At 57.7% G+C, this 14198-nt stretch overlaps 1 protein-coding gene across 3 annotated transcripts in view; it reads right to left on the bottom strand.

The window, feature by feature from the left end:
* Positions 1 to 827: 827 nt before the first annotated feature.
* TRAPPC12 (trafficking protein particle complex subunit 12) overlaps positions 828 to 14198 on the bottom strand; it is a 38027-nt gene continuing 24656 nt past the window's right edge. The window contains exons 6-12 of one of the 3 annotated variants that reach the window (XM_043870674.1): positions 9850 to 9962; positions 6984 to 7056; positions 6183 to 6343; positions 4682 to 4780; positions 3258 to 3358; positions 2570 to 2657; positions 828 to 2450 (exon numbers count right to left, since the gene is read on the bottom strand). In XM_043870674.1, coding sequence (XP_043726609.1) covers positions 2208 to 2450; positions 2570 to 2657; positions 3258 to 3358; positions 4682 to 4780; positions 6183 to 6343; positions 6984 to 7056; positions 9850 to 9962 — 878 coding nt within the window. In that variant the 3' untranslated portion in view covers positions 828 to 2207. The other 2 variants (XM_043870675.1, XM_043870676.1) reach the window with 2 other exon arrangements.

The following is a 14198-nucleotide window of genomic DNA, read 5'->3' as shown; positions in this document are numbered from 1 at the left end:
TGAAATAGCTCAACTGGAATTCCATCACCTCCACTAGCTTTGTTCGTAGTGATGCTTCCTAAGGCCCACTTCTCATTCCAGGATGTCTGGCTCCAGGTGAGTGATCACACCATCGTGATTATCTGGGTCGTGAAGATCTTTTTTGTATAGTTCTTCTGTGTATTCTTGCCACCTCTTCTTAGTATCTTCTGCTTCTGTTAGGTCCCCACCATTTCTGTCCTTTATTGAGCCCATCCTTGCATGAAATGTTCTGTTGGTATCTCTAATTTTCTTGAAGAGACCGCTAGTCTTTCCCGTTCTACAGAATGGGAAAGATTAGCGATCAACAAAGTATATATTTCTTATTTTAAAAATACACAGTATTTCATAGTATACACATCCTAATTCTGACTCTTCGGGGTCTGGGCACGCCCATGTTCATGGATACGATCTCTCCGGGAATCGCTGTGTGCACTACTCAGCTACGGAGCACAGCTTGCCTTCACTGCCATCTTTAAGTCACTGCTTAGTTTTTAAAGGCAAAACAGTTACCAGTTTTTGTGAGTTTTTTCCACTGGTTATAAAAATAAAACACACACACATTATGCAGAAACGTAAGCTCAGGCATAAAAGGGAAAATAAAAATGCGTTTCAGTCCATCCTTCCTGTGACTGTAGTTTAACATCAAGCATTAGTTTTCAGGTTTTTCTATTAACATATGCATCCTGTGTTATGTAAACATACATTTGAGGACTTTTCCAGGTCATTAACTTTTTAAATGATATGGTCTTGCATGAATGCCTCTCAGGAATATGTGGTGATGAATGAAAACACTCTTACTATAAATATTTTGACTCAGTTGCCAGTTTATTTTCCAGAAATGCTCCATCTTTTTTCTGCCCCTACAGGCCAGGTGTGAGCATGTGTTCCCACGAGGTTCAGGACCGTCTGGCTCCCTGACTTCGGGGGGTGGGGAGCATGGCCCCAGGGGTGTGGGTGTCTCAGCTCAGCTGACGAGCCCTGCAGACAACAGCTTCAGCAACAGACGCTGACCTGTCACGGCCCCGGGGGCTAGAGGCCGGGGCCGGGGCTGCAGGGTGGGCCCTGGGCCTCACTCCTCACCGGGTCCTCTCCTGCACACCCCTGGGCCCCCACCTTCGGGACTCCATCCCACCTGGTCACCTCTGTAGAGCCCCATCTCTGCAGAAGGCCATGCTGGGGTTTGGGGAGATTCTGGGGAGCAGCTTTTGGGGAGCTTCCTGGGTGTGTGATGTGCAGTTAAGGCCTGGATCTGGGACCCGGGGGGCACGGGGTGTGGGTCTCCCCTGGGCTGGGACCCCCCCCCTCCCGGGAGGCAGGCCAACATTACTTGATGCATTTGATTTAGAAACTTAAAGGAAAACGGAGTGTAAAGCAGGTGGATCACAACTGTCAGCCCAGAGGCTGCGGACGCTCTGGGGGGAGGGGTCCCCTCCCTGCGTGAGCCGGAGGTGTCCCTCATTCTCTCTGGAGGTGTTGGGCTGGTGCTCCTGGCGGCCTCTCCCGTCTCTCCTATTTTACAGGGTAACTGATCTGTTTCAATAACTGCGTTGAGACCGTCTGCCCAGGAGATGCTGCATTTGTGTGTTTACCACGGAAGTGACTAGAAAGAGGGCGTGGCTCTGCTTTATGCAATACGTGTTTATGTCAGAATCTTAAGGGAACTCTGTTTTAAACGTATGAGCAGAGCTGGGTAACTTAAAGGGCCCCTGCCAGAGTCCTTCAGTCCAGGTGTGTTAGACTCTTTAAAGGCAGGAGTGACCATGTGAACGTGAGAGCAGACCGTGACCCCCAGAGCTGAGAACAGTCACCCCCTGACCTGGCGCAGGACCCCCCACTGCACACACAGGCCCGTGTCCGCGCCCCCGCCCCCAGTGCTGGGAACGCGCAGGACGAAGAATGGATTCGCTCCCCGGGCACCAGACCTCCTCCGAGGGGCTCAGCAGAGGCTGGACAAGGCCCGGGGGAGAAGAGTGGAGCTGCAGCTCTGGGGCGGGGGAACGGGCCCTCTCCCCCCGACCTCTACGAATCTCTAGGACGTTCCGGCTCAGGGCGAGAACCGTGTGTGTTACATGGTCAGCTCTTCCCTGAGGCTGCTGGGAGTGGCCCCGGGACACCCCGGCCCCCCTGCTATGCGCAGCCCGCATGATGGAGAAGGCGGGAGGGCAGGGGGGTGCACGCAGGGGGCGCTAGGCCAGCTTGAGGCACTGCGTGTTGAAGCAGTCGCCCTCCTTGCTGGCCACGGCCTCCAGCAGGGCCTGCTTCTTCTGCAGGCTGCGGGACGACTCCAGCTCGTACATGGTGGTCAGGTTGAAGAGCACGCTCTCGTGCAGGTACTGCCGCGGGTCCCGCTGGGCCATGGCCTCCAGCTGCCGCAGCGAGTCCTTGAGGCGGCCCAGGTACAGCAGGCACACGGCCGCGTTGTTGTTGGCCTGAGGGGGCAGGGGATGGGGGCAGGGCTGGGCGGGGGTGTGCGGGCGGCCCAGGGCCCCCCAGCCCGTGAGGGTGCCCGACGCCAGCAGACGCGCCACCTCTGCCCGGGGCGCCTTACCACTGCATTTGATGGGTCCACCCTCAGGATCTCCGTGAAGAACCTGTGCGCTTCCGCGAAGTTATTCTGACCGAGGTGAAGGAAAGCTCTGCAAATAAGTGACACGGGAAGGATGATCAGAAGTCAGGATGCAGGCGGGTGTGTGGCGGGGACACTGAGGGGGCAGCTCCAGGAACTGGAACCTCGCGGGGAGGGCACGGGGAATGCAGCCCGTAATAACGCCTTATCTTAGTGGGCGGACAGATCACGTCTAGCTAGACTAGTCGTGCTGATCAGTTCGAAAGCGAGAGGAGGACCAGGTCACTATGCTGTGTAACAGGAACAAATGGTGTTTCAGGTCAACGACACTCCAAACAAACTCACAGAGAAAGATTCGGCTTGGGGTTCCCGGGGGAGGAGGGCAGGGATGGGATGAAGGTGGGCCAGAGGTACAAACCTCCAGTTATGAATGAGTACCGGGGGTGTGGTGTACAGCACTGTGAATATCATCAACACCACTCTATTACGTGTGAACGTTGAGAGAGTGCGTTTAATTTCGCATCTGTATGAGATGATGGGTGTTCACTGTTTTGTGGGCATCACTTCACAGTGTATGGAAACCAAGTCATCACTGTTCACACCTTAAACCTGCACTGTGTGGTCAGTTAATCTCAGTAAAGCTGGAAAACACGAAAAAAAAAATACACACCTGTTCATCAAAACCATGGTTTTGCCTTGTAGTCCATCCAGTTTCTGTGCTACTTTCTCTACGTCTTGAAAGTACTTTTCAGCTGTTTTTATGTCTCCAATCTGCTTTGACAAAATGAAGTAGTCAGTTCAGGCGATGAATGTTAAATCTACATCCACGCATACAGTTCCCTAAGGTCAGGTGAGGATACTGAAGACGTGATTACGAATCAGGCAGGGTAAAACTTTGGTAACTATTTACTGTCATTTTTCATTAAAAAACAAATAGCAAAAGCCATTGAGGACAGAGCAGGATGTCAACATCTGTTCGTGTGTCAGAAAGTGAGTGATTAGATTATACAAAAAGGCAATTAAAAGGCAATATAATAAAAGTATTGTGATATATCTAGTAAGCAAATAAACAAACCCAAACTAGTTATTGAAGAAAAAACATGAGATAATAAGTGGAAGAACTAATCAAGAAAAAGAAAGCGTAAGTAAAACAGAATTACAGATATAAGAGGAGAAATGACCACAGGTAAAATGAAACTGAAGTGATTATGAAGAAGACTGATTTACAGAACTCAAAGCAAATACACGTGAACACGTGGAGCAAACGTGCGCTCTTTCTGTTCTTTCTAAATTGCCAAACTGATCCCAGAAACAGAGAAGAAACCTCTCCCACACATGGAACACTAAAGGTGTTAGTAAGCTGTCCCACAAACCCCATGAGTGTGGCTCAGGCCTCTTTGAGGTCAGTTATTCACATCTTCCAGCAACAGATAATTCTAGAATTATCTGAGAACAGAGAGAGAAAAAGCAAGCTACCTCTATGAAGACAGAAAACAGATACCAAGTGCTCCTGAGAACAGTGGGTGCGCACACACACACAGACACACACGCACGCATACACAAACACACACGCACACAGAGACACACACAGATACGCACACACACATGCATGCACACACACACAGACACACACACACGCATGCATGCACACACATGCACAAACCCAGACCAACCACAACTGCAAAGAGCTGGGGCCCTCCCGCAGAGCACAGGGTTTCGGGGGGATGCGGCCCTGAGTGTTTCCGTGGTGCAAAGTGAAGACGCTCCCACCTGCTTCTGCCCTCCATCCCGGGGAGGAGGGCGTGAGGGGGCTGGGGCGGGAGAGGAGCACATGGAGGCCGGCTCCTCACGTCAACACGTTTCTACTGCAACAGGGCAACGCCTCAGTCACCGTCTCTGCACCGCCTGATGGAAATCTACGTACATTCACGTGTAGCAAGTGGCTTCCCCGTGACATCGAAGTGGGAGGCTCGACGCTCAGTACAGTCAAACCAGGACCAAAAGAGAACCCGGCTTCTGACAGCAACAGAAGCCTGACGTGACGCCCTCCCCGCGCTCCTGGGACCTACAGGGCTCGCCCCCAGCCCCACGCACCTGCAGGGAGATGCGGCCGATGCAACTCAGCACCTGAGGCTCCTGCTCTGGGTGGAACTGGGTGACGGCGCGGTACGCGTCCACAGCCAGCACGTAGTCCTGTGGGAACACGCCAGTCAGGAGACGCCGATCCGCGTGCACGGCGCCCAGACCGCGTGAGCAGGGGACACGGCCCCTGCCAGGCGGGGGGCAGACGGCGCAGCGGGCCGGCTCTGGGGTCTGGCGCTCCCGAGAGCTCCCCGCCTTGGGGGCCCGGCTGTGCGCTTGGCCCGGGGGCCTTTCTCCCTCCATCCGCTGAGCAGCAAGTAGCATTTCACCCGGACCAGCTTTTTCCTGCTTCTGTCAGCCCCCAGGGTCCAGGCTCAGATGGCAGGCGGCCCCGTCCTGTCTGCGCAGGGGACGCTGTCTGGGGCTCATGCTAACAGCTCACTGTCTTGATGGGCGCGGTCACAGACCATAGGCCTTGACGGTAGTTTTCTCCTGAGCCTCCGTGGAGCCCCCGAAGATACTTCTCTTTCTTTACTTGCCTCCGTCTTCATCTTCACACAGACCGGGCCTGGAGGTGCTCATTTGCTAACGGGGACGTCAGATGACCGGGGATGTCCCACAGGAAAACCAGGCGCAGACGCTCCAGCCCCGCATCTTGGAGCGAAGCGCATCTGAACGCACTGGGCGCCCTGGTGCCCGCGGGGAGCCGGCCACGCCCACTGCCCGTGCCCCACACAGTGTAAGTGCCCGTGTCCACGAGAGTGAGGGCCCTTTCCCGGGGGCGCAGTGGCCCCCGGACTCCCAGGCCTGGACGGGAGCCCCGGAGCAGCTGCAGCGCTGGGCTCAGGTGTGCTCCGAGGAGCCCGGCCCAGAGCTGCTGTTGGCTGGAGGCCGTTTAGGGAGACTGTCCTCTGCCGGGTGAAGACACGCCGCCCCTTCAGGGCTGCAGTGGGCTCTCCAGGGAGAGTGCCACCCACTCTGGTCGGGCAGCCATGGCCGATGGTGCTGGGAGTGGCCGGCGTGCGGGGCGGCATCGACACCACGGCCTCACGCTGCTGTGCAAACTGGCTCGCCTGAGGCAGCAGCCGGACGCACACGTGTGCCGAGGCTGTGACCGCAAGATGCTTCACTCCTTTTTAACACAGGAACACGAAAGAATCGTCTCAAATTTCAAATTAAACTGCATTTGGGGCAAAAGCACTTCTGAACCACCGTATTGGTTCTGTGCTGGGTTCCGAGAGCGTGGCTGGCAGGCGTAGTCAGGATGAGGGGAGCCCCTCGGTGAGCATGGGGCCGGGACCCCGAGGAGCACTGGAGGAGGAGGACTTCGGAAGCCTCGTGCAGACCCGGCACCATCACTAACCAATTGTCAGTGCTGCACTCCGCGGAGGGCCCGTTGAGGAGAAACTAAAGCCTGCGGACCCCAGGTGTGGCCCTAGCCCCTCTGCTTACAGGCCGCATGGGGGCCCTCCCCCCCAAGAGCCCAGGGCTCCCCGCCTCTGAGGAATGGTACCTTCATGAGCAGCAGGCAGTTGGCCATGGAGCACATCACCCGGCCCAGGCGGGACCGCCACAGCTGCACGGAGGCTGCAGGAGAGAGGGGGTGAGCGCGCGGGGACACGGCCAGCAGCCCAGCCACAGAGGGACGGAGCCCCCCGTCCCTGCGGCCCTGCCCTGTCGGAGGTGGGCGGAGCCCCCGTCAGAGGTGGATGGAGCCCCCGTCAGAGGTGGATGGAGCCCCCGTCAGAGGTGGACAAAGCACCACGTCCCTGCGGCCCTGCCCTGGCCACGGCTTCCTGTGCCGCTCGGCCCATTCCTCGGGCTGCGCTCTCAACAGCTGCCTGGCTTCAGGGTGGACAGATCCTGACTGGACCAGGAGATGAGCCATCGTGTGGCAGGGCCGCTCCGGTGGGTTGTGGATGGGCAGGGCTCCCTGCTGTTGGGCTGGTGGACAGTCACACGTGGGCGTCAGCACCAGAGCCCTGGGGACAGCGGCCTGCCTGCCCGAGGCCTGGGTGTCCCACCCTCTTTCGTGGAAGCATTGGTTCCTAACCCAGCTGCCTCGCGGGCTCCGAGGGCTGGCGGGGGGGGGGGGGGAGACGTGGGGTGGGAGGGTGGAGGCCGGGGCAGCTCAGACCCCAGTAGGACCTTCCTCCTGCGCTGGGACCAAGGGGCAACTCTGGGGGTAAGAACCTCCTAAAAAGGAGGCTCGTTCCGGGAGGAAAGCAGCGAGGAGACATGCATGGGAGGGTGAGCGAGACTGACAGAGGCTGAGACCCGGAGCAGCCTGGGCCGGCCCGCGGGCGGCACTGACCTTGCCTGTTCTCCTGCGCGATGCTGCTCATGGTCCCGTCCTCCGCCAGGCCTTGCTCCAGGTTGGCCAGGATCTATGGGACATGCAAGGACGACAGGAGTGAGTCTGCTTCTGGGCGCTCTCCTAAGACGCCCCGGAAACAGCAGGTTTTTCTGCTGAGGAGTGTCTCCCGGGGACACGAGTCGAGCGGTTGCCGCTCGGGACGCACAGAGCGGGCGGCAGACAGAGGGGGGCCCTCTGGCTTGAGGAGGGTTAGGGCTGATGATGCCCGTAGAGCGTCCAAGGACCCCGGACGTGCAGAGGGTGCGCCCTTCTGTCTCGGAAGCTTCAGGTATGAGACACATGAGGACGATTATTCACTTCTGTGAAAAACGTCAGTCTTGCTCCTCCAGGACACCTGAGGTGTGTGGCCCTTTGTTAATCTATCACAGAAGTTCTGAGCATCTATCACTTTACAGCGTTTTTACTCTTTGGCTAATGACCTTGAATCACTTCTTTTGTGACTGTTTCCCCCGAAAGAAAGGAAGTTGCTGCCGTGGTGATCTGGGCAAAGGATAGATTCTCATGGAGGGCAGGATGAGGAGAAAAAACTGTTAACAGCAAACACTGTTTGCTGGGGAGAAAAATAAAGGCGTGTTAACTGGAGATGGGCAGAGAACTCACGGTTCTGTGATGGCGGGCTTCAGGCACCTGCTCTGCGGAGACACCCTTGCTCCGCGGGTCACCCCAGAGGGGAAGCTCACCGCCAGCAAAGCAGCTGCTCTGGGCTCTCACTGGCCGGGGACAGGCCACTGGGCCTCTTCGGCCTCAAGGGTCTGCTCCTCATGCCAGGAGGAGGACGACGTGCCGTGAACACAAAGGCCTGTCCTACCACGACCGCTCAGGACACACCCGTGGTTTAAAACTAACAGCGGCAAAGACGAGCTAGTTGGCCCAAACCAGGTCCCTCTTTTCAGCTATTTATTAGCCGTCTCCTGACCAGGAACGGAAGTCTTGATGGGCCACTGAGTGGGGACAGGAACACAGAGAGGGCTGGAGGCACCGAGGAAGAGGAGGGGGCCTGGCTCTCCCGGCTTAAGGGCCGTGCAGGCTCCCGCGGGCCCACCAGGCGTAGGCCTGGGTGCAGGTCAGAGGCCATGAGCCTCTGCCTCCCAGAACCACCCAGGTGGGCTGCACCCAGGGCGCCCAGGCTGGAAGGTGCTCGGGAAATGTGCGTGGGTGGGGGCAGGTCAGCCCCACCTGGGCTCCAGGCCAGAGGACACAGTTCCCGAAGCAGCTGCAGTAATGAAGTAACAGTGGCTCTGAAAAGTGAAGATGTTGCCTGGAGGTCAGGCGGGAGGACTCAGGAGAAAGTGGGGTCTGGGGGACAGTCCTCAACCCCATGGGCGGGGCCGTGTGACCAGAGCTGACGGGCTGCATGGAACCTGCCCGCCTCGCCCCCACCCAGGGTCGGGCTCGTCCTGGGCTGGCCCTGGGCGGGGCAGGGTCACTCAGCCGGGCAGGCACCGTCAGCACCACGGCCAGCAGTGGAGGGAGGCCCTGGGCCCAGGAGGCAGGCGCTTGCTTGGTGGTTGGTTCTGTTCAGGAGAAAAATGCTGGCCTCTCGCGGGCTGCGGGTGGGGACGGTCTAAGGACTGGGTTTACGTATGAAGTGTCCAGTCCTCAGACCCCCGGGCGCCGGCCCTCACGACTCACTAATGACCCATGAGCCCACAGAGGGGCTTAGATTCCCCTGGAGCGTCCTGGGACCTTGCCAGCCCTACCGTCTCTTCCAGACTTCGGAAAAGAGGCTTTTCAAAGTGAGAAGAGGCTTCCTGGAGCCGCCCCAGGCCACTGAGGGAGCATTAAGCACTCCCAGGAGCCAAACGCTGGTCCGCATCCATCATCTGACCCCACGACAGCCTGGAGGCGGCTGGGGACATTCTTCCTCCCCACGAGAGGCGCTCAAGGCCTCCAAGAACCAGTCATCCCGCTAGGAAGATTCTGCCTGGCTCCAAAGTCCCTCCAACCACGGCCCGTGGATGTGCCCAGCGGGTGTCATACTTTGAAACCACACTCTTCCCCGTCAGGTCAGAGTGCGAACCTTCAACGACAAGGTGAACCAGCCCCCACTTCCTGCTGGGAACCCGGAGGACCACCCAGGAGCTCCGGAAGCATCCACCAAGAGAGGCTGGAGCCTGGAGGAGCTCGGCAGGTCCAAATAACCCCATCTTACGAATCTGTCACACGTCGCTGCCCCGACTGCTCACAGTCACAGCGCTGAGAGCCCCCCTCTCCCACTGGCTACCTGGCAGGGGGTGGGGCGGGGCTGCAGCCGGGGGACCCCAAGCCCCACCCCCCGCCCCATCGCTCGTGGAGCAGTCTGACCGGCTGGCGCAGCCCATGCCTGCCACGTCACAGCCGCTTTACAGCTGAGAGCAGCTCGGGATGCCCTGCTGAACCTCACCTGCCTTCAGAGCCAGAACTGCGAATGACAGCTGTCACGACAGTCGCCATGACGCCGTGTGATCTGCTTTGATGCTGGAACTTTTCCAGCCATTATCTCTTTAAATCTGGCCCCAGCGCCTGTCAGACATGAAGCAGGTGCTCGGAGCCTCCGCAGGACGCGCAAGCGGCCGGCAGCCCAGCCACACGTTCACGGGTGTCACTTCTACACGAGAGGAAACGCTTCTGCTTTTCATTTACTGACAGCACCAGGAAGAAGGGTTTCAGGCCACAAGCTTTGCCAAAACCCACCCACCATCCCCCAGAACAGCTCAGCAAGAAGCGCGTAGCATGGCCACAAGGAACTGGGCCACCTGCCCTCCTGGAGGGGGACGCGGAGATGGGGGTGGGGACAGGGCGGCCCAGCCGGAGCAGGGCTTACCTTGCTGCAGACGGCCTTCACCCTGTGGAGCCGGTCCAGGGCCTCCTGGGGGTTCCCCAGGTACTGCTGGAGCTCCGCGTGCAGGATCCGCATGGAAAAGGGGACCATGGAGCCTGGAAGCAGAGCCAAAGCGGCGTCAGTCTGTCTGCCATCACCAAGCACAGCCGGGAGCCCGCGGACGCTCCCGAAGCAGGGAGGACAGACCCTTCCTTTCTTGGCGAAGTACACAGTGATGCCGGTTCTCAAACCTGTCCTGGTTCTTTTGGTAAAGCGTGTGTTCCAGACGACGGCCACAGGAGGGCTGGCCGTCACCCCCTGCCCACAGCTACGCCCCAGTTGTGTGGAGGCCACCACCTGCTCCAGAATAGGACACTTGAGGACCCTCTGTGAACAGGCCAATATCTACTTAAGATAATTAAATCAATAAGGAATAACTTTCCGAAGGAGAAGGCAGTGGGTGCAGATGGTATCACTGGTGAGTTCTACAGAACATTAAGGAAGAAGAGGTGCCAATTCTCTATAGTTTCTTCCGGAAAATAGAAGTGGAGGGGATCCTTCCTAATTTGTCCTATGAGGCCAGCATTAGCCATGTATCAAAACCAGACAGTATCACAAGAAACAAAAACTATAGATCAACACGGCTGACGGACACAGATACAAAAATCCTCGGCAAAATTAGCAAGTCAAATCCAACTAAATTAAATCTACCAAAAAATTAGCAAGTCAAAACTAACAGTGTATAAGAGAAATTATCCACCATGACCAAATGGGACTCATTCCAGGTGTGCAAGGCTGGTTCAACGTTCAAAAATCCATGTCACCCATCATGTCAAACAAGCTAAATGAGAAAGATCACACGATGAATCCAGGGGAACAGAAAAAGCATTTGACAAAATGTGACATCATGATGAAAACTCTCAGCAAATGAAGAGCAGAGGGAAACCTCCCCAGTCTGATAAAGAATACCTATGAAAACCTACAGCCAGCGACCTGATTACGGTGAGAAATCACGCGCTTTTCCTCCAAGATCCTGAGTAACGCAGGGAAGTCCCCTTTTCGCCGCTCGTACTGAACGTGGTACTGGAAGTCCCAGCTAACGCGGCAGAACAGGGAAGCCGAGACCCTGCCTGCAGCGCTGTCTGCTCTGGGCCCTCAGGCCATCCTCTCTTCTCTCCACGCATCGTCTTCTATGGACTCAAGCCTCCTACCGGAGCCCACCCGCCCTGGACCAGACTCTCGCAGCCCCAGGAGGTGGACAGCGGTGGCCCTCCATGTGCGCCTGTGACTTGCGTCTAGAGTTGGGACTCTACTCAGACCAGAGTAGGAAAGGTGGGCAAGGGAGGGCCAGCACTGGTGTCCTGTAACCACGCTACCTTTGCCCGTGACTTTCCTGGAGGGCCCCGAGACAGCCAGGCTCCGGGGGGCGTCGGCTTCCCCCTTCTTGCTTGGCACCGCTGGGCTGGTGCAGCTTACTCGTCTCAAAGGACAGAACCCAGGAGGGAAGCAGACACTTGGCCTCAAGACACAGAGAGAAAAAATGCCCCTCCCTAGAAAAACACGGCTCAGAGTCAGGACAAGAGAAGGGGATAGACCGTCTGTTACTTCCGGCCTGAACAGGTTAGCTGGAGAGCCGCATACTCAGCAGGTCTTGGTGCCAAGTAGAAGCGCACGCGCTGGACGTACAGTGAAGGGACGCGGCCACGGTCCCCAAGCAAACGCTGCAGGCTCATCAATAGAACGGCAGACACTGCTTTGACCTAAGTCGGGCCTTTCTTTTGTTTGTTCGTCTTAAAGAAATACAAACAAAAATACCTAAGCTGGCTCTCAGTCCGGCAAACCCGGCCTCGCTGTGTGTTAAGAGTCACTGGGAATCGGTGAAACCCTTCACGCCAGCGGAGTCCGGCAACACGACCCGCGCGGCTCCACGCCAGCCAGGGGCCCGTCTCCCCGGCAGGGAGCACGCGCCTTGAAACAGAGCGCGTGTCAGAATCTGGAAGGAGACTGGCTTCCCGGAAGGTCCCCTGTGTGGCCGTGACCTGCCGACTGCTAGGTTGGTATAAATACTGTAGGCGCGCTCCCGTGAATCATTTAGGAAACGCTAAGTGCAAATGCTCCTACACGGCTCATGCTCTGGAGCCCCTGGCAGGACTGCAGGCCCACTCGGCCGCCAGCACCAGAGCAGGTGCCCCAGGAATCACAGACCGTGCCGGACAGCAGGCCTGGATGGCAAAGCAAGAGGGGTGACGTCAGCCTGACCCCAGTGGGCTGCCTCCCTCAGCAGGCGCGAGACTTCCCGGCGTGGACGGGCTGGGCCTCCGGCCTCCACTGGCCCCGCGTGCTGGGCAGGCGGCGTCTTCCCTCCAGCGCTCCGGCCACCTGCACGGGACAGGGAGCCGGACACGGCCAGGCTGCTGTGAGGCCCGAGGGGCAGACGCAACGGCCCGGTGCCTGCCGGACGCCCAGCAGAGCACAGACTCCGCAGTCAGCAGGCCCAGCTCGCCCCCGCAAAGCTGGGCAGGGCCTCTCTCTGTCCAGGCGGCAGGGCCCGCTGCCTGAGCGCTGCTCTGGGCTCGCTTCCCTGGACCCTCCCTGGTCTCCCCGCCCCCTGGCGCCCCACCTTTCTGTGCTCCGACGTGGGGACAGAGGTCGGGGACAATCTGTGCCAGGCTGATGGCACAGTATCTCTCACCCACGCTGACAGTGGAAACAAAGAGCCAGCCCGAGCAAGGCCAAACAACCCTCAACAAACACACCGCGACTTCAGGCTACCTGGAAACAGCGCCAGCCCGAGCGAGTCCGAGATGACTCATTACTAAGGGGTCATTCAGTGCTGCCCCCACGCCCCGCGGCAGACGGGGAGCTCAGAACGGGCCAGGTGCCCCGCAGCATCTCGGGCGCTGTGTCTGATGCAGGCAGTGGGCATGCATGCATCTCCCTGCTTCTCGCGTCTGGAGGAGGGTAGAGGCGGCTTCGCCCAGGTGTCCTGTGGAGACGGAGCCCGACCGAAGAGGCCGTATCTCTGACGGCCTGTTCCAGGAAAAGACTGCAGACGCCAGAGTTCACAGGAAGGGTGAGCCACGTGAAAGGCGGCAGGACCCCGGACCAGCCCCCTCAGACTGAGGAAGATACGCCTGACTCGTGCAACTCGGAAGAGCTCTGGCACAGAGGAAGGCGAGCTGGAGCCCAACTTGCCCAGAGGATGGTCACTCTGGGGGGCGGGTCCGTCTTGTCACGGAAAACAAAGGGGTCACCTGGCACCCGCTGAGCTAACTCCGTACCACCGCGTGAGCTCACCTGCTGGCAGTGTCTGCATCCAGCCTGGGAACTAGACGTGAGCTGCGTGGTTCTGGAGGGAGCGCCGGCAAGGACTAGAGAGCAGCGGCGGCTCACCTTTGTGGACACGGGCGGGAGGGGCGATGGGGCACTCGGGGCCGTCAGAGCCGGGTGTGCGGACACACAGGCCCTGGGGAGGCGCGCTGTCTGCTCACGGCCCCCAGCCCGGGCTTGTACACCGAGGCCAGCACAGCGCAGACGCGAGCGGCCTCTGACGCCACCTCCAGGCCCCGAGGTACAGGGGCGCACCCACAGCGAGGGGGAGAAGCGGCGGTCCAGGGGGAGGACGCGGACCAGGGCCGAGGAGGGACAGGCTCCCAGCGGGTGTGTGGGCCCCGGCCCAGTCCACTCGGGCCTGTTCAGTGACCCGTCATCACTGTTTCAGAACAAGGAGAGAATCCAAACAACCGACTGAAAGGCAGCCTGAGTGTGTGGAAACCACACTCCCTTGTAAGGAACTCCATGAAATTGCTAGAGGTATCAGCGAAATACGGAAGACCACAAGAGTCTTCCTTTCTTGGATGAAAACAAAAAAGGGAAATTTCACAATATTAGCTCATGATTCATTACGACTTGTTATGAATACTCTGAATGGATTAAAAACTATGCCCAATATTTAAATAAAACATATTAAAGCTCATTCATAAAAGTTATTCCTTTATATCGTTATAGCTTCCTTTTTACAGCACAGTTTAATGACCTGCTTTGCTTATGTACTGCAAGCTAAAATGAAACAAATGAATCAAAATCCCACATTTATGCTTGTTATACCACAAAATGGAAAGAAAAATTGGTAAACATTGAGCATACCATTATGGATGAATGTTAGCACACTTTAGCTAAGATACATGTATAATTTATGTCTATTTCATAACTTAAATTAGCTGCTTAATGGAGCAGGGCGACCAGCTCCTCTTTATCCCTAAGACAACACGCTGCAATTCCAGTTAGGATGGGAAGCCTGCTTAGTCTGCACGCTGACGTCCCGGGAGCTGGGGGTGGGCGGGCGACGCACC

The sequence above is a fragment of the Cervus elaphus genome, chromosome 16, assembly GCF_910594005.1.
Source record: "Cervus elaphus chromosome 16, mCerEla1.1, whole genome shotgun sequence".
Classification (NCBI taxonomy): Eukaryota; Metazoa; Chordata; class Mammalia; order Artiodactyla; family Cervidae; genus Cervus; species Cervus elaphus.
This window is presented reverse-complemented; position numbering and strand designations above follow the sequence as displayed.